The sequence below is a fragment of the Pseudophryne corroboree genome, chromosome 2 (genome assembly GCF_028390025.1).
Source record: "Pseudophryne corroboree isolate aPseCor3 chromosome 2, aPseCor3.hap2, whole genome shotgun sequence".
NCBI classification, from domain to species: domain Eukaryota; kingdom Metazoa; phylum Chordata; class Amphibia; order Anura; family Myobatrachidae; genus Pseudophryne; species Pseudophryne corroboree.
This window is the reverse complement of record NC_086445.1, coordinates 596215126-596235087: the sequence shown is the minus strand read 5'-3', so window position 1 is coordinate 596235087 and position 19962 is coordinate 596215126. Positions and strand designations below refer to the sequence as shown.

General features: G+C 46.9%; 1 protein-coding gene across 2 annotated transcripts in view; it reads left to right on the top strand.

Moving 5' to 3' along the window:
* Nucleotides 1-19962, top strand: part of LOC135038279 (arf-GAP with SH3 domain, ANK repeat and PH domain-containing protein 3-like) — a 141510-nt gene that overhangs the window by 47124 nt on the left and 74424 nt on the right. For both annotated transcript variants that reach the window (XM_063954637.1, XM_063954636.1), the window contains exons 12-16: nucleotides 8559-8646; nucleotides 17503-17551; nucleotides 18073-18233; nucleotides 18453-18586; nucleotides 18674-18765. In XM_063954637.1, the coding sequence (XP_063810707.1) occupies nucleotides 8559-8646; nucleotides 17503-17551; nucleotides 18073-18233; nucleotides 18453-18586; nucleotides 18674-18765 (524 nt within the window). The remainder of the gene's footprint in view (nucleotides 1-8558; nucleotides 8647-17502; nucleotides 17552-18072; nucleotides 18234-18452; nucleotides 18587-18673; nucleotides 18766-19962) is intronic.

Here is a 19962-nt window from a genome sequence, read left to right as displayed (position 1 = left end):
GCTGCAAGAGCTGGACGGAGCTTACAGAAAGAAGCCCCGTCGCAGCCATGAAGGAGTGATCAGCTGGACGGAGCTTACAGATAGAAGCCACGTCGCAGCCATGAACGAGAGCTGGACGGAGCTTACAGATAGAAGCCCCGTCGCAGCCATGAACGAGAGCTGGACGGAGCTTACAGGAAGAAGCCCCGTCGCAGCCCTGAACTGAACAGCTGGACGGAGCTTACAGATAGAAGCCCCGTCGCAGCCCTCCCTACAAGACAAGGTATGCTGGGGGGGACGGGGCGGTCAGCGCGCGCTTCCGCCCTGCTGTGTGGGGTCCGTTTTTATTACCGCCGCCCGCACCCGCCGCTAATACAGCGCCCGCCCCAGCCGCTCCGTCCGCACTGTACGGACTTCAAAGCCAGGGAGACCGCCGCAGCATAGCGCTCTCTCTAGCGCCGCCGGAAGTCGATACACGCCGCTCCAGCCAGCCGAACACTCGGCCGCTCTCCTCACAACGTTCCCTGCCTCCCTGCAAGGTCAGCTTCCCGGCACCCGCTCCCCGCTGAGACACGGAGCACAGGGGGAGGGGGGGGGGACAAGCCACAGGCAGCGCTGCTGCAAGGGAGGATAAACTTATAATATGCTGCATGACAGGCTGCCACATTCATAGGTTATATTAATAACCTGACCTGTGATTATCACTGTATAGACTATTGAGCCTATATTAACACAGGAGGCATGTATTGTAACCTGATCTGGGATTATCAGTGTAAGCATGGCATGGGGGCCATTTTAACCATGCTTCCTGTTTCTTCCTGTTTATAATTCCAGAACGTTCCTGTCCTACAACACTACTCCACCGGAGGCGCAGGGGTGTTAGTGGGAATTTTTGCTTCAGGTTTTATATAGGCTGGCCAAGTGAATGCATTTCGGCCATATATATATGTATGTTGCACACCTTAAGTAACACTTTTACTGAGCGTGCAAGTGTCTGTCTTTGTTTATTGTGTGGTCTGTCTGCGTAATGAGTACGGCACCAGCAAAGACTACAAAAGATGTTTTACTGCAATGTCTGTACATGAATCTACCACATGTTCCATATGTTTTGTAGGTTTCCACTCCGGAACCCGGTTTCATTCCTATGCTACGCAAATGTAATGGCTGGGTTGCAATTAGAATTTGCCACCGTTCGACACGAGCGGCAAGATCCGAGTCTCGGAGAAGACCGCCAAATCTAACGGAGGAGTCTCAGCCGTTGCAAAAGTCAAACTTCACTTTGGGTAACAGGGTATTAATTTAATTGGTCTTATACTTTAACCGTTTCTGCTATGTTGCGGTCTGACAATTCTATGCCAAACCTCACGGCGCTAAATAAGGGTGAGGAGGGCACATTAGACCAGCAGTCAGAAGTGCAGTTTTTTGACAGCCCAGACATTGATAATGACCAGTGCGTCAGTCTCTGAAGTTTACAGAGACTAAGGAGCAATGGGGTCCTTATTTAGGATTTCTTAATAAGATGTTAGTAGAAACACAAAATAACCGAATAACCGGTTCTATACCTCACAAATTTAATTCTATTTACCCGTTTCCACACAGTGACATCTACATTGGAGAATCCGCCATTGGTGGATTCGTCTGTGTCAGACCTTATAAAGATCCTTCAGACGTAAGATAGATTTGGGTCACTTTGTATGGAAACAATGACGATCACGTTATACTTATCGTTAATCAAATCTGAGAAGCTGCTGAGTAGCTATGTACAGCTTCTGCTGCAGGCTGTTAGCTCGCTTCTCGCCTTTCATCGTCGCTAGTTACAGCACGACAGGTTCTCTGGCTGCGTTCTTGGCAAGCGGAGTCAGAGATCAAAAGAATACGGTGGCCAGAAGTTGTTTGGTCCTAAAATTGACAAATGCATTTCTCAGGCCAAGGCGGAGGGGGGTGAGTCTAGTTTCCGGCCATTGCCTCCACCGGTACAAAGACGGAAATACTCTGGTCCGGCGTTCACTTTAGACTACAGTCCTGTCAAGGCTGTGGTACAGCCACGCCTTGTAACACCAGGGCGCTAAAATCATCACCAAGCCAGTGGCTTGACGGGCTCCCAGGCCATATTGGATTTCCAATTGTGGGAGCGCGCCTTCAGACGTTACATTTGCCGGGATTCCAGACATCCACTGATGGATGTATCCGCAATTTAGTGTTAAAAGAAAGCTGTCTTCCGCCACTGCGTTTTTTCAAAACTGGACTGTCTCTGTCGGACGACAAGAAGGCGTTTTGGCAGATTGCCATTCAGTCTCTGCTGGATTCAGCAGTTTTTAATTCCAGCCTGGTACACCAACAAGGTCAGGGTTATTATTCCCGTCTGTTTGTGGTACCGATTTCGGAGGGCTCCGTCAGTCTCAATCAGTAAGTCACTTACTACAGATTGAAGATGGAATTTCTGCGGTCAGTATTTGCAGATTTGAAGCTACAAGATTGCATGATTGCGCTTGATTTCAAGGATGCGTACTTACACATTCCGATTTGGTCACCTCATCAGAGGTTCTTGCGTTTTGCAATACGCCACACAGGCTCTACCGTTTGGCCTCTCGTCAGCGCCTCGGGTATTCACCAGAGTGATGTCTGTGATGATAGCTCATCTCAGATCCCTGGCAGTGACTATCGTTCCGTACTTAGACGATCTGCTCATGAAAGCTCCGTCTCAACAGATGCTCCTCCAACTTGCGCTGCTAAACACCCCGGTTGGAGTGTCAATTTCAAGAAATCGCATCTAATTCCGTCTCAACGACTTCAATTCCTAGGTATGATTCTCGATACGGTAAATCAAAGAATTTTCCCTACTACAACAGAAAGTACAGATTATTCATCTGGTACAATAAGTGCTCAAGCCACGCACACTCTCGGTACATTTGGGTATTCGCCTATTAGGAACAATGGTGGTGGCTTTCGAAGCGCTTCAGTTCGGAAGTTTTCCCTCCCGTCCATTTCAACAATAGTGGTCGGCCTCGCATCTGCAGATTTTCCACAGTGTGAGGTTGTCGGCAAGGGCGAGGGTGTCTCTACTCTGGGGCTCAAGGTACACAATTTAACCGCAGGCGGCGGTTGGAATTGAATAATTCTAACGGCGAACGTGAGTCTCAGAGGTTGGGGAGCTGTAGTTCAAAATTGTCAACGACTGGGTCTCTGGGCGGTTCACGACAAATTGCTGTCTAAAAATGTCCTGGAACTATTTACAATGCACTACGACAAGCATTACACATGCTTCCCTCTCAGACTGTCCAAGTGCAGTCAGACAACGCGACGGCAGTCGCATACATCAACAAACAAGGAGGAACGAGAAGCTGCATGGCAATGCGGGAAGTAGCTCGAATCCTCAATTGGCCAAAATACCACCAGGTGATATTGTCGGCAGGGTTCATTCCGGGAGTGGACAACTGGGAGGCGGATTATCTCAGCCGTCGGAATTTTCATCCAGGAGAATGGGCATTAAATCCAGAGGTATTTCAAAGGTTGGTCCACAGGTGGGGTTATCCTCAGGTGGACCTGATGGCATCTCGCCACAATTACAAACGCCCCAGTATGTGTCCAGAACGAGAGATCCAAGGGCAGTGGCGGTGGATGCTCTCACAATCGCAGGGCCGTACAGCCTCGTGTATCTGTTTCCACCGTTTTCCGCTGCTCTCTCAGTTGCTAAAACGGATCAAAAGAGAGTCCGTCACAGTCATACTAGTAATGCCTCATTGGTCTCGGAGAGCTTGGTTCTCGGATCTCCGTGGACTACTCGCTTACGATCCTTGGCCGCTCCTACTACGTTCAGACCTGTTACAACAGGGTCCGTTCTTTTACCCCGATTTAGCGCGGCTGCGTTTGACGGGGTGGCTGTTGAGACCGCCCTCTTAAGAAAAGAGGGCATTACAGTATCGGTTATACCAACCATGTTACGAGCTAGGAAGCCGGTTACGGCAGCTCAATATTACAGAATTTGGAGTGCCTATATAGGTTGGTGTGAAGCTAGGGAGTTTCCGACATCATCTTTCAAGTTATCCCGTCTTTTGTTATTTCTACAGACGGGGTTAGGTGGAGGACTGCGTTTATCTACACTAAAGGTGCAGTTATCTGCGTTGTCAATTTATTTTCAAAGACATTGGCTCTATTGCCGTCGGTACACACTTTTCTACAAGGTGTCCTCAGAGTACTGCCTCCATTCATTCCACCTACAGCGCCATGGAACTTGAATCTGGTTTTAGATTTCTTACAGTCTTCATATTTTGAACCCTTACAGCAAGTGGATATAAAGTTTCTCACTTGGAAAACAATTTTTCTTCTAGCATTAGCTTCGGCAAGGCGTGTTTCAGATTTGGGTTCTTTGTCATGCAAGCCACCGTGTTTGGTGTTTCATAATGATAGAGCGGAACTTCGAACGAATCCCGCTTTCTTACCAAAGGTAGTGTCATCTTTTCACATCAATCATCCAATAGTAGTTTCTGTGTTGACAGCACATTCTGGAACTCTGGATGTGGTACGCGCATTACGCGTTTATGTATCCCGAACGTCTACAGGTCGTAAGACGGATACGTTGTTTTCTATGATGCGGCCAAGATGGGTTGGCCAGTTTCTAAGCAGACCTTATCCAGATGGATAAAACTGACTAAAGGTCAGGCTTACCTTAATGCTAGGTTACAGCCGCATACATCAGTAACAGCTCATTCCACACGTTCTGTGGGAACTTCATGGGCAGCTGGTCGTGGAGCTTCTACGACGCAGCTTTGCCGTGCGGCTACATGGTCTTCAGTGCACACGTTTGTGCGCTTTTACAAGTTTGATACGTTTTGCGGCATCAGCATCTAGCTTTGGCCGCCTAGTGTTACAGGTGTCAAACAGCTCTCCCGCCCACGGGGGAAGCTTTGGTACGTCCCAAGAGTACTCCAGTGACCCCTAGTGGATGAAAAAGAAAATAGGATTTTGGTACTTACCAGGTAAATCCTTTTCTTTGAATCCATAGGGGGCACTGGACGCCCACCCAGAGCAGTTTTACCTGGGTTGTAGTAAGCTCAGGGGATCTTATGGTAACACATTTTCACCGACTGGTTCAAATTTTCTAGTTCTATCGGTTATGGTGTCAACTGTTTCGTTGTCAGTTACGTTATGTGTCAACTTTATGGTTGTCCGTTATGTTATAGGTAATTCTCCATTGTCAACCTCTCTATGGCTCTTGTTCGGCTCAGTAAAAAAACACTGAGGTACTCGGGGAGTATGGAGGAGAGGAGTGTTACTGAATTTGAATATTCAGTGCCCTGTTCCTTTCGGAAGCCGTCCATATCCCAAGAGTACTCCAGTGCCCCCTATGGATTCAAAGAAAAGGATTTACCTGGTAAGTACCAAAATCCTATTTTCCCTGCCCCTTCTCTGCACCCCTGAGTGATGGGTAAATAGCATTGTTAACTAAATAAAATGTGCAACCTCTGAGGTTGAAGTCAGTGGGGGAGATTCAAATGTTTGAGAAGTCAGTTGGGTGTCTGGTGTTACCTATCTAATAGACAGGTAACACCAGACACCCAACCGACTTTTCAAACATTTGAATCTCCCCCAGTAACTGCAGTTATTGTCAGTATTGCAGACTTTTTTATTTGAAACAAACGTATTCTCTCTGTACTAAAATGATCTCACAGGGGCCGTGGTAGCGTATCCGATGTCCCTATCTCGACCACACCGGAGGAGTCTTTCACATTTTCCAATGACTACTCCAAAGATTCCAGAGCAGGACAGATGTTGTGGGAGAGGGATTGTGTAAGAATGCCTTCATAGGCATAAAGTGGTTTATGCCGTCAGTTGGGGATCCGGTCTCTCGGTCGTCAAGACTTAGGTCGACACTGTGTAGGTCGACCACTATTGGTCGACAGTAAGTAGGTCGACATGGTTTATAGGTAGGTACTAGGTCGACATGACAAAAGGTTGACATGAGTTTTTCAAAATTTTTTTAATTTTTTTGAATTTTTTACTTTTTCATACTTTACAATCCACGAGGACTACAATTGGGAACGGTAACCTGTGCCGACAGTAGCGAGGCACCTTGCCCGAAAATGCGAGTGGGACACAGTGCACTAATTGGGGTTTCCGGTCATTCTACGAAGAAAACGACACCCAAAAAATTTAAAAAACTCATGTCAACCTTTTTTTCATATCGACCTAGAGTCCCTGTCGACATAGAAACCATGTCGATCTACTTAAGGTCGACCTAAGTCTAGTCTATCTAACATACCACACCCCGTCAGAGGATGGCATAAACCAAAAAGACCAAAGTAAAAAAAAAAAAAATTTGGAGTTTGGTACATATAGGTCAGATCTTAGTTACTACGGATAATATATGGGACTGAAGCCTGCGGCACTAATTAGCCTTTTGAAGGACATTTATATGATATCTCCTGCATTAGGCTATTAGTATATATAGCAAGAATACATAATGGGGGTTATTTAGAGATGGACGCAGATCTTGTTTCCGCAACAAGATCTGCGTCCATCTACTCACTTGCAAGGCCGCCCAGCATGTGTGTGGCACTGCCCCGAGATATGTTCACAAATTAATTGGGCACGCATCAATTTGAGGTTGACCACTGCGTGCTTGCAGGCAATCTGACACCATTATTTTTCTTGGAGCAGCTGCGTGTGACGTCTTGCAGCCACCCACCAAAAACGGTCCAAACAAGTCTGCATTGTCAGAACCGCGCCCACTAAATGCCACGTCAACTCCCCCAACCCCCCACAACGGCCACCGCTGTCAATCACCTTGTGACTGCATGGTGAAGAGTTGTGCACGTGCACTATAGCCGCGTGCACGACCTGCAGCAAGCAGACCCAATGGATGCGGCCGCTGCATGCAAACACAGCAGCTTCATCCATATCTGAATAATCGCCCAAATTTTGCAGAGGCTGCAGTTTCTACATACTTTTATGAAAAAAAGCTTGATACATAGGCCCCTAATTTCTATTATGATATGCAGAGAGGTGTTTATGTATAATGTGCCGTTTGTGTTAGTTTCTGCTCACTTACCAATTAATTGAAGCAAACGGATGACTTGCTGTGCTAACATTTGCCCACAGCTATATATGTGTAATTGTAGTTAACATGACAATGTTTATGGGTTTTGGTGACAGCTGCTTAACAGGTCTAACATGTTTACTGATTGTAAATTATTTCACACACGGAGACTCCCAGCACTCTGCTGGGTCCAATATCTTCTCAGGTTTCCAGCTAGCCTTGCTGGAAAAGTGTACTGTACAACTTGTCAGTGTAATGTAACAAATGTGAATACTCATTACTGTACTATAATCCCTGAGGTATGCACTGGGGACAAGTGTTATGCTTGGTAGAACACGGTTTAGTAATATTTTGGTAGTTTATTACTAAGTAACAGATTTCCACACTAAAATCCCAGAGGAAAGATGACCAGAGATCATTTTATGACTGTTTTTCAGTAGTTTTGTTTTTGTATAATATTAGCTATAGGTGTATGTTATATAGAATGTATGTAACAACTTAAATATTATTTGAAGTCGTAATAAGTGACGATACATTTAAATAAAAACAAGATTTTATATATATTTTTTTAATATGTTGTTAATAAGTGGGTGTATCACATGCATGGCCAGAGATTACCAAGAAATGTAAGGTGAGATGAATAGATGTCAAAGGAAATATAGTACAATGGAAAAAGTGAGACCGTACAAATTGACATAGGGCGAGAGAGTGATGTATGTGCTGCATCATCCAGGACTTAGGGCCTGAATCAGAGATGGACGGGATGGGGATGTTGTACACATATAAGTCGCTCTGTGCAGATTTTGAGATGGTCTTGCGACGCAGGTCCCAGTGAGGATTTACAGTCATGTGGGTAGTAACGTTGGCAGGGTGGCCACTCAAACTAGAGATGTGCGCAGACCCCCAAGTTTTTGTTTTGGTTCTAATTCATCATCATGTTTTCGTTTTGGCAAAACCACCCTCCGTAGTTTTGGTTCGGTTTTAGATTACTTTTAAACTGATAAACATTGATAAAATCAATAAAACTGCTTAAATCATCTAATTTGGACCTGTGTACATGCAACCCAAAACCCAAGCTCAGTTTTTAAATCAGAGTTCCGAACTGAGAGCAGACCCGAGCCGGGACTTGGTTCCACTCGAAACCCCAAAGTGATTCCGAATTGGGACTCGATTACACTCGGAACCCCTAAGCTCGGGTGTGTTCTTATTTCAGGAAAACAAAACTGCACATCTCTAACTCAAACACAGGCATGTTGTGAACATCTTGGGTGTATATCACAGCTTGCAAGTGCAGTCCCATAAGCAGTCACTCAGAAGGGTGATGGCAGCGGATCTCGGATTCTTCCGGTGGGCATCAATACAAAACCCTGCATCTGCAACATTTGCATATTTCACACAGATGCTACATACTGAATCGCAGCTGCGACAGCATTTGCATCCATCTCTGAATCATGCCCTACATCTGGAACACCGGTAATCATTTTCATATTTATGTTTGGGTTGGTGCCAGCGTTGAATGCAGTGCTATGATTTTCACTTTCAGATTAACCGACCTCCGACTAAAATTAAATTACTCACATGTCAAGTTCGGCCAAATCCGGAGGAGAAACGCAGCTTCTATTTAATCACACGTAAGTCATGGGAAAATATATGATCATGCAAACGTGTAGGCTTGGGTGTGGTAATGTAAACTGAATGCACTCATTGTGATAAATTAGCAGAAAATAAAAAAAATTATAATTTCCACTACAATCATGTCACATATAGGACAGAATGTATAGTGGGGGTAATTCCAAGTTGATCGCAGCAGGAATTTTGTTAGCAGTTGGGCAAAACCATGTGCACTGCAGGGGAGGCAGATTTAACATGTGCAGAGAGAGTTAGATTTGGGTGTGGTGTGTTCAATCTGCAATCTAATTTGCAGTGTAAAAATAAAGCAGCCAGTATTTACCCTGCACAGAAATAAAATAACCCACCCAAATGTAACTCTTTCTGCACATGTTATATCTGCCTCCCCTGCAGTGCACATGGTTTTGCCCAACTGCTAACAAAATTCCTGCTGCGATCAACTTGGAATTACTCCCAGTGTTAGTGGTTTCTAACAATTTATTTCTCTAACGTCCTAGTGGATGCTGGGGACTTTGTAAGGACCATGGGGGATAGACGGGCTCCGCAGGAGACATGGGCACTTTAAGAAAGAATTTAGGTTCTGGTGTGCACTGGCTCCTCCCTCTATGCCCCTCCTCCAGACCTCAGTTTGATACTGTGCCCAGACGAGCTGGGTGCTTTTCAGTGAGCGCTCCTGAGTTCGCTGAGAGAAAGTATTTTGTTAGGTTTTTTATTTTCAGGGAGCTCTGCTGGCAACAGACTCCCTGCATCGTGGGACAGAGGGGAGAGAAGCAGCCCTACTTTCTGAAGCTAGGTCCTGCTTCTTAGGCTACTGGACACCATTAGCTCCAGAAGTATCGTACGCAGGATCTCACCCTCGCCGTCCGATCCCAGAGCCGCGCCGCCGTCCCCCTCGCAGAGCCGGAAGACAGAAGCCGGGTGAGTGTGAGAAGCAAAAAGACTTCAAATTGGCGGCAGAAGACTCCGTTCTTCACTGAGGTAACGCACAGCACTGCAGCTGTGCGCCATTGCTCCCACACACCTCACATACTCCGGTCACTGTAAGGGTGCAGGGCGCAGGGGGGGGGGCGCCCTGGGCAGCATTTGGATCCTCTGTTTGGCAAAAGTAAACATATATACAGTTGGGCACTGTATATATGTATGAGCCCCCGCCAAGAAAATGCATATTTAAGCGGGACAGAAGCCCGCCGTTGAGGGGGCGGGGCTTCTTCCTCAGCACTCACCAGCGCCATTTTTTCTCCACAGCTCCGCTGAGAGGATGCTCCCCAGGCTCTCCCCTGCAGATACACGGTAGAAGAGGGTAAAAAGAGAGGGGGGGCACATAAATTAGGCGCAAAAACACAATATAAACAGCAGCTACTGGGTTAACATTAATACCCCTTTTACACTCGCAGGAAAATCCCGGGATATTGCACGTGAACGCGCATCATCCCGGGATTCTTCTCAGTGTAAATGGGTACATGGACAATTTCCCGGGACGAGCATCCCGGGATTTCATCCCAGGTCAAAAGCAGGGTTGAACCCGGGACCGTCCCGGGAATCTGTGTAGTGTAAAAGGGTCCGTCCCGGGATTCACTATCCCGGGACTGTTAAAAGGACTTGGATTGGAGCTTTCTTGGGCTCAGAAAAGCTGATGTCATCTTTTCTGAGCCCAAGGCCATTTCTAATGACATACTAATGCATTTGCAGGGATATCCCGGGATCAGTGTAAATGGGGCTGTCCCGGGTCGATCCCAGGTCTTAATGCAGTGTGAAAGGGGTCAGTCCCGGGAATGCATCCCGGGATGCATCCCGGGAAGCATCCCGGGAGTGCGAGTGTAAAAGTGGTATAAGTTACTGTGTTATTCCTGGGTTATAGCGCTGGGGTCTGTGCTGGCATACTCTCTCTCTGTCTCTCCAAAGGGCCTTGTGGGGGAACTTTCTTCAAAAAGGGCATTCCCTGTGTGTGTGGTGTGTCGGTACGCTTGTCGATATGTCTGATGAGGAAGGCTAGGTGGAAGCAGAGCGGGAGCAAGTGAATGTGGTGTCTCCGCCGACACCTGATTGGATGGATATGTGGAAGGTTTTAAATGATAATGTTAATTCCTTGCATAAGAGGTTAGATAAAGCTGAAGCCTCAGGACAGTCAGGGTCCCAACCCGTGCCTGATCCTATGTCGCAGAGGCCGTCAGGGTCTCAGAAGCGCCCACTATCCCAGATTGTTGACACAGATACCGACATGGATTCTGACTCCAGTGTCGATGACGATGATGCAAAGTTACAGCCAAAGTTGGCTAAATCACTCCGATATATGATTATAGCAATTAAGGATGTTTTGCACATCACAGAGGGGGATCCGGTCAAGATGCCGCCGGACGGAATCCCGGCGGTCGAAATACCGACGCCGGAATCCCGACCGCCGCAATCCCGACATATTCTCCCTCCGTGGGTGTCCACGACACCCATAGAGGGAGAATATAATAGTGTGCCGAGCGTAGCGAGGCACCGTGCCCGCAGCGTGGCGAGCGAAGCGAGCCCGCAAGGGGCTGCGTTCCGCTCGCCACCCCTGTCGGGATTGTGTGGTCGGGATTCCGGTGTCGGGATTTCGACCGCCGGGATTCCGACCACCGGCATTTAGTACTGATCCCCACAGAGGAAACCCCTGTCCCTGACACAAAGGTTTATATGTATAAGGGAAAGAAACCTGAGGTAACTTTTCCCCCCTCACACGAACTGAATGAGTTATGTGAAAAAGCTTGGGAATCTCCAGATAAAAAAATGCAGATTTCCAAACGGATTCTTATGGCGTATCCTTTCCCGCCAACGGACAGATTACGATGGGAATCCTCCCCTAGGGTGGACAAAACTTTAACACGCTTATCCAAAAAGGTAGCCCTGCCGTCTCAGGATACGGCTACCCTCAAGGATGCCGCTGATCGCAAACAGGAGGGTTCCCTGAAGTCCATTTATACACATTCAGGTACCTTGCTCAGACCGGCAATCGCGTCGGCCTGGGTCTGTAGTGCAGTAGCGGCATGGACTGATACCTTATCAGAGGAGTTGGATACCCTAGATAGGGATACTGTTTTATTGACCCTGGGGCATATTAAAGACGCTGTCCTTTATATGAGAGATGCTCAAAGAGACATTAGTCTACTGGGTTCTAGAATAAATGCTATGTCAATTTCTGCCAGAAGGGTCCTGTGGACTCGGCAATGGACAGGTGATGCCGACTCAAAAAGGCATATGGAGATTTTACCTTACAAGGGTGAGGAATTGTTTGGGGAGGGTCTCTCGGACCTGGTCTCCACAGCTACTGCTGGAAAGTCAAATTTTTTGCCATATGTTTCCTCACAGCCTAAGAGAGCACCGTATTATCAAATGCAGTCCTTTCGATCACAGAAAAACAAGAAAGTCCGAGGTGCGTCCTTTCTTGCCAGAGGCAGGGGCAGAGGAAAGAAGCTGCACAACACAGCTAGTTCCCAGGAACAGAAGTCCTCTCCGGCCTCTACAAAATCCACCGCATGACGCTGGGGCTCCACAGGCGGAGCTGGGCCCGGTGGGGGCACGTCTTCGAAATTTCAGCCACAAGTGGGTTCACTCCCAGTTGGATCCCTGGGCAATAGATATTGTGTCTCAGGGATACAAGCTGGAATTCGAGGAGATGCCCCCTCACCGATACCTCAAATCGGCCCTGCCAGCTTCCCCCCACGAGAGGGAAATAGTGTTAACTGCAATTCACAAATTGTATCTTCAACAGGTGGTGGTCAAGGTTCCCCTCCTTCAACAGGGAAGGGGTTATTATTCGACCATGTTTGTAGTCCCGAAACTGGACGGTTCGGTCAGACCCATATTGAATTTAAAATCCCTGTACATATACCTGAAAAGGTTCAAGTTCAAGATGAAATCGCTGAGAGCGGTCATCGCAAGCCTGGAAGGGGGGGATTTTATGGTGTCTCTGGACATAAAGGATGCATACCTTCATGTCCCCATTTATCCACCTCATCAGGCATTCCTCAGATTTGTGGTACAGGATTGTCATTACCAATTTCAGACGTTGCCGTTTGGTCTCTCCACGGCACCGAGAATATTTACCAAGGTAATGGCGGAAATGATGGTACTCCTGCGGAAGCAAGGAGTCACAATTATCCCATACTTGGACGATCTCCTGATAAAAGCGAGATCAAGAGAGCAGTTGCTGATCAGCGTAGCACTTTCTCTGGAAGTGTTACGGCAACACGGCTGGATTCTAAATATTCCAAAGTCGCAGTTGGTTCCTACGACTCGTCTGCCTTTCCTGGGCATGATTCTAGACACAGACCAGAAAAGGGTTTATCTCCCGATGGAGAAAGCTCTGGAACTCATGACACTGGTCAAGAACCTATTAAAACCAAAACAGGTGTCAGTGCATCACTGCACTCGTGTCCTGGGAAAGATGGTGGCATCATACGAGGCCATTCCCTTCGGCAGGTTCCATGCGAGGACTTTTCAATGGGACTTACTGGACAAGTGGTCCGGATCACATCTTCAGATGCATCGGTTAATCACCCTATCCCTCAGGGCCAGGGTGTCACTCCTGTGGTGGCTGCAGAGCGCTCACCTTCTCGAGGGCCGCAGATTCGGCATTCAGGACTGGGTCCTGGTGACCACGGACGCAAGCCTCCGAGGTTGGGGGGCAGTCACACACGGAAGAACTTTCCATGGTCTGTGGTCAAGTCAAGAGACTTGCCTTCACATCAACATCCTGGAACTAAGGGACATATACAACGCCCTACGTCAAGCGGAGACCCTGCTTCGCGACCAACCGGTTCTGATTCAGTCAGACAACATCACCGCAGTGGCTCATGTAAACCGCCAAGGCGGCACAAGGAGCAGAGTGGCGATGGCGGAAGCCACCAGAATTCTTCGCTGGGCGAAGAATCACGTAAACGCACTGTCAGCAGTGTTCATCCCGGGAGTGGACACCTGGGAAGCAGACTTCCTCAGCAGACACGACCTCCACCCGGGAGAGTGGGGACTTCATCAGGAAGTCTTCGCACAGATTACAAGTCGGTGGGAACTGCCACAGGTGGACTTGATGGCATCCCGCCTCAACAAAAAGCTACAGAGGTATTGCGCCAGGTCAAGAGACCCTCAGGCGATAGCTGTAGACGCCCTGGTGACACCGTGGGTGTTCCAGTCGGTCTATGTATTTCCTCCTCTTCCTCTCATACCCAAGGTGCTGAGGATAATAAGAAAAAGAGGAGTGAGAACAATACTCATTGTTCCAGATTGGCCACGAAGGACTTGGTATCCAGATCTGCAAGAAATGCTCACATAGGACCCGTGGCCTCTTACTCTAAGACAGGACTTGTTGCAACAGGGGCCCTGTCTGTTCCAAGACTTACCGCGGCTGCGTTTGACGGCATGGCGGTTGAACGCCGGATCCTAGCAGAGAAAGGCATTCCGGATTAGGTCATTCCTACGCTGATAAAGGCTAGGAAGGACGTGACAGCTCAACATTATCACCGTATATGGCGAAAATATGTTGCTTGGTGTGAGGCCAGGAATGCTCCTACGGAGGAGTTCCAGCTGGGCCGTTTCCTTCACTTCCTACAGTCCGGAGTGAATTTGGGCCTAAAATTGGGTTCCATTAAGGTCCAGATTTCGGCCCTATCCATTTTCTTTCAAAAGGAGTTGGCTTCTCTACCTGAAGTTCAGACGTTTGTAAAGGGAGTGCTGCATATTCAGCCCCCTTTTGTGCCTCCAGTGGCACCTTAGGATCTTAACGTGGTGTTGTGTTTCCTGAAATCCCACTGTTTTGAACCACTCAAAACGGTGGAGTTGAAATATCTCACGTGGAAGGTGGTCATGCTATTAGCCTTGGCTTCGGCTAGGCGTGTGTCAGAGTTGGCGGCTTTGTCACATAAAAGCCCCTATCTGGTTTTCCATGCGGATAGAGCAGAATTGCGGACCCGTCCACAATTTCTGTCGAAAGTGGTTTCATCCTTTCATATAAACCAACCTATTGTGGTGCCTGTGGCTACTACTGACTTGGAGGATTCCGAGTTACTTGATGTGGTCAGGGCTTTGAAGGTTTATGTAGCCAGAACGGCTAGGGTCAGGAAAACAGAGTCGTTGTTTATCCTGTATGCTTTCAACAAGCTTGGTGTTCCTGCTTCAAAGCAAACTATTGCTCGCTGGATCTGTAACACGATTCAGCAGGCTCATTCTGCGGCTGGATTGCCGCTGCCAAAATCAGTTAAGGCCCATTCCACTAGTAAGGTGGGCTCTTCTTGGGCGGCTGCCCGAGGGGTCTCGGCATTACAGCTTTGCCGAGCGGCTACTTGGTCAGGTTCAAACACTTTTGCAAAGTTCTACAAGTTTGATACCCTGGCTGAGGAGGACCTTGTGTTTGCTCAGTCGGTGCTGCAGAGTCATCCGCACTCTCCCGCCCGTTTGGGAGCTTTGGTATCATCCCCATGGTCCTTACGGAGTCCCCAGCATCCACTAGGACGTTAGAGAAAATAAGATTTTACTTACCGGTAAATCTATTTCTCGTAGTCCGTAGTGGATGCTGGGCGCCCGTTCCGAGTGCGGACTTCTTCTACAATACTTGTGTATAGTTATTGCTTCAATAAGGGTTAAGTTATGGTTGCATCAGGGTTTGACCGGATGCTCTGTTATTTATCATACTGTTAACTGGTCGTTATCACTTGTTATACGGTGTGGCTGGTATGAATTTTGCCCTGGATTACCAAAATCCTTTCCTTGTACTGTCAGCTCTTCTGGGCACAGTTTCTCTAACTGAGGTCTGGAGGAGGGGCATAGAGGGAGGAGCCAGTGCACACCAGAACCTAAATTCTTTCTTAAAGTGCCCATGTCTCCTGCGGAGCCCGTCTATTCCCCATGGTCCTTACGGAGTCCCCAGCATCCACTACGGACTACGAGAAATAGATTTACCGGTAAGTAAAATCTTTTTTTACATTCTGGGTTCTGCAGTACCAGACATAAAAAGAATGGATAGTGTTCAGTTTCCTTACACACCTGAGTATCTGGACTGAAGAATGGTTAGTGTGCCTTTCTTTACACGTGGGTTTAGCTCTTGCTACTAGTTAATGATTTGTAGTTTCAGAGCAGGACCTCTGTGATTCTAAATGAAGAACTCCTAGGAGCTTTGAAATACGAGTACAGGAATTGTTTGAAATTAGTTAATTGTATACCGGTACACAGAGAATGTGTGCTGTATATCTGGGTTGGGAATGGTATACCGGCGCTTGGGATGCTAGTGGTCAGAAGACCGGCAGCAGAATCCTGACACCTGTTAGGTAAGTATTCTAACCCTTACCCTCCTAACCATAACTCTCCATACCTGCACCCTAAGCATAACCACCTCCCTGCAGCCTTTCGCTTACCAACCCCCCTCATAGGCAAACATAGGAGGGGTTGCACGAAAACCCCCCTCCTCTTGGCAAGTGGCACAAATGATGACAACAATGATCATGGTAAATAATACTATTACAGGTTGAGTATCCCTTATCCAAAATGCTTGGGACCAGAGGTATTTTGGATATGGGATTTTTCCGTATTTTGGAATAATTGCATACCATAATGAGATATCACGGTGATGGGACCTAAATCTAAGCACAGAATGCATTTATGTTACATATGCACCTTATAGACACAGCCTGAATGTCATTTTAGCCAATATTTTTTATAACTTTGTGCATTAAACAAAGTGTGTGTACATTCACACAATTCATTTATGTTTCTTATACACCTTATACACACAGCCTGAAGGACATTTAATACAATATTTTTAATAACTTTGTGTATTAAACAAGGTTTGAGTACATTGAGCCATCAAAAAACAAAAGTTTCACTATCTCACTCTCACTCAAAAAAGTCCGTATTTCGGAATATTCCGTATTTCGGATATTTGGATATGGGATACTCAACCTGTACTAGAACTGCCGCCACATCATGCAGTTTTTGGGACAGCAGAGCTGCTGCACATGCCCAGTGGTAGCAGCTTCTTCTACCAAGTTTGCTGTGTGTGTGGATCTGAGTCCTCAATCAGTGCACTGAACCAGAGTGTAGCTACCAGGAAGAAGAGACAGGAGCCTTACCATAAGGTGGAAGAATGTGTTCTTAGAAAGTGCAGTACTGGTTCTATTATGTTTGTGTATTTATTTATTATGGTATGTTTAACCTTTTTCTGACCACTTATTTATAGTATTTAAGTATGTTTGATACAGCCTATACTAGAGACCATCTATAGGGTTAAATATAAATACTGTATTCCATACAGTGTATAAAAAGACCAATGTTCAGAGTCGTTACTAGTTTCTGCTCCCCCAGAATCCTGCACTTGCTCCAATGTTCCGCAGAGTGGAAAATTGTGGACTGCGTTTGGAAACACCCCTTAAGAAATCCTGCGTTTGCCACTGCCCCTAGTGTCTAAAACACAGCCTAATCATAACCATTCCACTTTAGTGCCTAACCCTACCTTTTAAGTGCCTAACCCCACCCCCACCCCCCCACAGCATAAACCCAACCTCCCCTATACTGCCTAAATCTACCTAACCCTTTCCTCGGCCAACCCCTAACTAGCCACAGTATACTTACATTTGTGATGACGACAGTTGGGATTCCGGCGTTGGCATTGTGAGTGGTGTCAGAGTTCTGGGGCCAGTCTTCTGCCCAGTCAGTGTTGGGATTACAGTGTCGGTATAATGACTGCCGAGATCCAGAAAGCCGTTATGCCGAATGTATCCAGTAAATCTGTGTACTGTCCGTTAGTATTCTTAGCTTATTTTACATGAGTATATCGGTCTCTTGAAATGTATTGCTAACTAAGGATAGACATTGACAACACTGCTTCTCTTTTCCTCTCTCAGATAATAGAACATATCACTTTCAGGCTGAGGATGAACCAGAAGCATTTGTGTGAGTAATAAAGGGATTATTTTACTCTGCTACATTTACCCCATGCTCATCTACTTACTTCTCAAGTGCTTTGCACAAGCATCTTTATTCAAAGGCCATCCTCAGCACATTTCCGTTATGCCCTAATGTTAAGATGTGTCTGACTAGTTCGAGAACACCTTTTTGGTATCGGTCTGTATTTTCTGGTTGTCTCTTTCCGGTTGTGAAGTTAGTGGGGACAGCCAATCAGATCATTAGTGTTCTCAGCCATGCAAAGTATTTTAGGAGATACTTGTACTGGTCTTGTGGGAGCCTGCAACATTGGTGTGATTAGGTTGGTGAGGAGAAGGCTACATGTGACAGGGACAGTGCATGATCAGAAGAGGGGAATGGAGACAAGTAGGAAGCCAGAGACTGCGTGCTAGGTTGAGGGTGGACGCAGCTCACCAGCACACTATGATGTTGAGCTTCTTTTAAAATTGAAGTAAGAAGATTTTGCTATCACACAACATGCCTCCATGTGTCTTTCTATTTCTCTTAAGATGGATATCTGTGCTGCAGAATAGTAAAGATGAATCCCTGAATGCAGCATTTGGTGTGGACGGAGTGTCAAGCGACAGCTCCAACCAGCTAACAAAGCAGATCATTAATGAAATCAGGTCCTTACCTGGGAACCAAGTGTGCTGTGATTGTGGCGCCCCTGGTGAGCTGTCCCCTGCACTTCTGCTCGGTCTTCTTCCAGTCGTTCATGTCACATCCTCATCTCCCTTTCACTTTAAGGTTTCCATCGTCTTTCTAATGCCATATTTTCACATTTTCTTGTTATCTTCTACATTCTCTGTCAGTCTCTAACATTTTCTCTCTCACATTTGCCACCTTGTACTCTGGTGGGTGTTACGCTGATCCTGATATATGTCCACAGAACCCTCCTGGGTCTCCACAAACTTAGGAATTCTTATCTGCATTGAGTGTTCTGGGATTCACCGTGATCTAGGAGTGCGCTATTCACGGGTCCAGTCTTTAACTCTTGATGTATTGAGCACTTCAGAACTCTTGGTAGGTGGCACACTGCCTATATTTCACCCTATAACCTGTTCTTATATGTCTCTGTGCCATCATATTCACCTTTTTTTTTTTCTTCAGCTTGCAGTTTCCATTGGAAATAACAAATTCAATGATGTTTTTGAAGCCGTATTTCCCATACCAAATCCTAAGCCCACACCCAGCAGTGACATGTAAGTGCGCAAATAATGTGAGCGGAAGATGATATGCAGATTGAGGGGGACTGAAGGTATAATTACTAATTACATACCTGTACAGTATAAAGTGCCTTTCAAAATTGGCATATGTATATATCATATTTAGCATTAATAGGCGGGTAGGTGAAACGACAATGGGCTCTTGAGAATTTGGGAGTATAAAGTAGAATAAAGGTAACTTTGTCCCCAGGTGGTATAAAATAGAAATTATATTGGGGCACTGTTTGTACTTCTGGTCCAGATGAGGCCTCAGTACCAGTAAAAAAATTGTACCAATGCTTAGGTTAAAGAAGGCACATCAACAATCCACACAAGTATTTCAACAAAGGAGAACCACTAGCTGTAATCTGTCCTCTGGCATAGACCTCTCTTTCCTCCGCTAATAGCCGGTGCTTCACACTGATTTATCGGCTCACTGGCTGGTACATTACTCTCACTGGTGGGTGGCTCGGATCCCTGGCAGCTGTGGGGTTGCTTTAGTTACATGTCACAGAGTGCTGGTCTTATGGGCCCTACACAATGGGCGATGTTACAGATTTTACTTACCAACTATATTTTCTCTGACGTCCTAGTGGATGCTGGGAACTCCGTAAGGACCATGGGGAATAGACGGGCTCCGCAGGAGACTGGGCACTCTAAAGAAAAGATTAGGTACTATCTGGTGTGCACTGGCTCCTCCCTCTATGCCCCTCCTCCAGACCTCAGTTAGAATCTGTGCCCGGCCAGAGCTGGGTGCTCCTAGTGGGCTCTCCTGAGCTTACTAGTAAAGAAAGTATTTATTAGGTTTTATATTTTCAGTGAGCTTCTGCTGGCAACAGACTCACTGCTACGAGGGGAGAGAAGCAAACCTACCTGCTTGCAGCTAGCTTGTGCTTCTTAGGCTACTGGACACCATTAGCTCCAGAGGGTTCGAACACAGGCACCTGTCCTCGATCGTCCGTTCCCGGAGCCGCGCGGCCGTCCCCCTCGCAGAGCCAGAAGAACAGAAGCTTGAAGACGACGAAATCGGCGGCTGAAGACTCCTGTCTTCATTAAGGTAGCGCACAGCACAGCAGCTGTGCGCCATTGCTCCCAGCACACTTACACACTCCGGTCACTGTAGGGTGCAGGGCGCTGGGGGGGGCGCCCTGGGCTGCAATTGAAGTACCTTTTGGCATAAAAATACATATATAC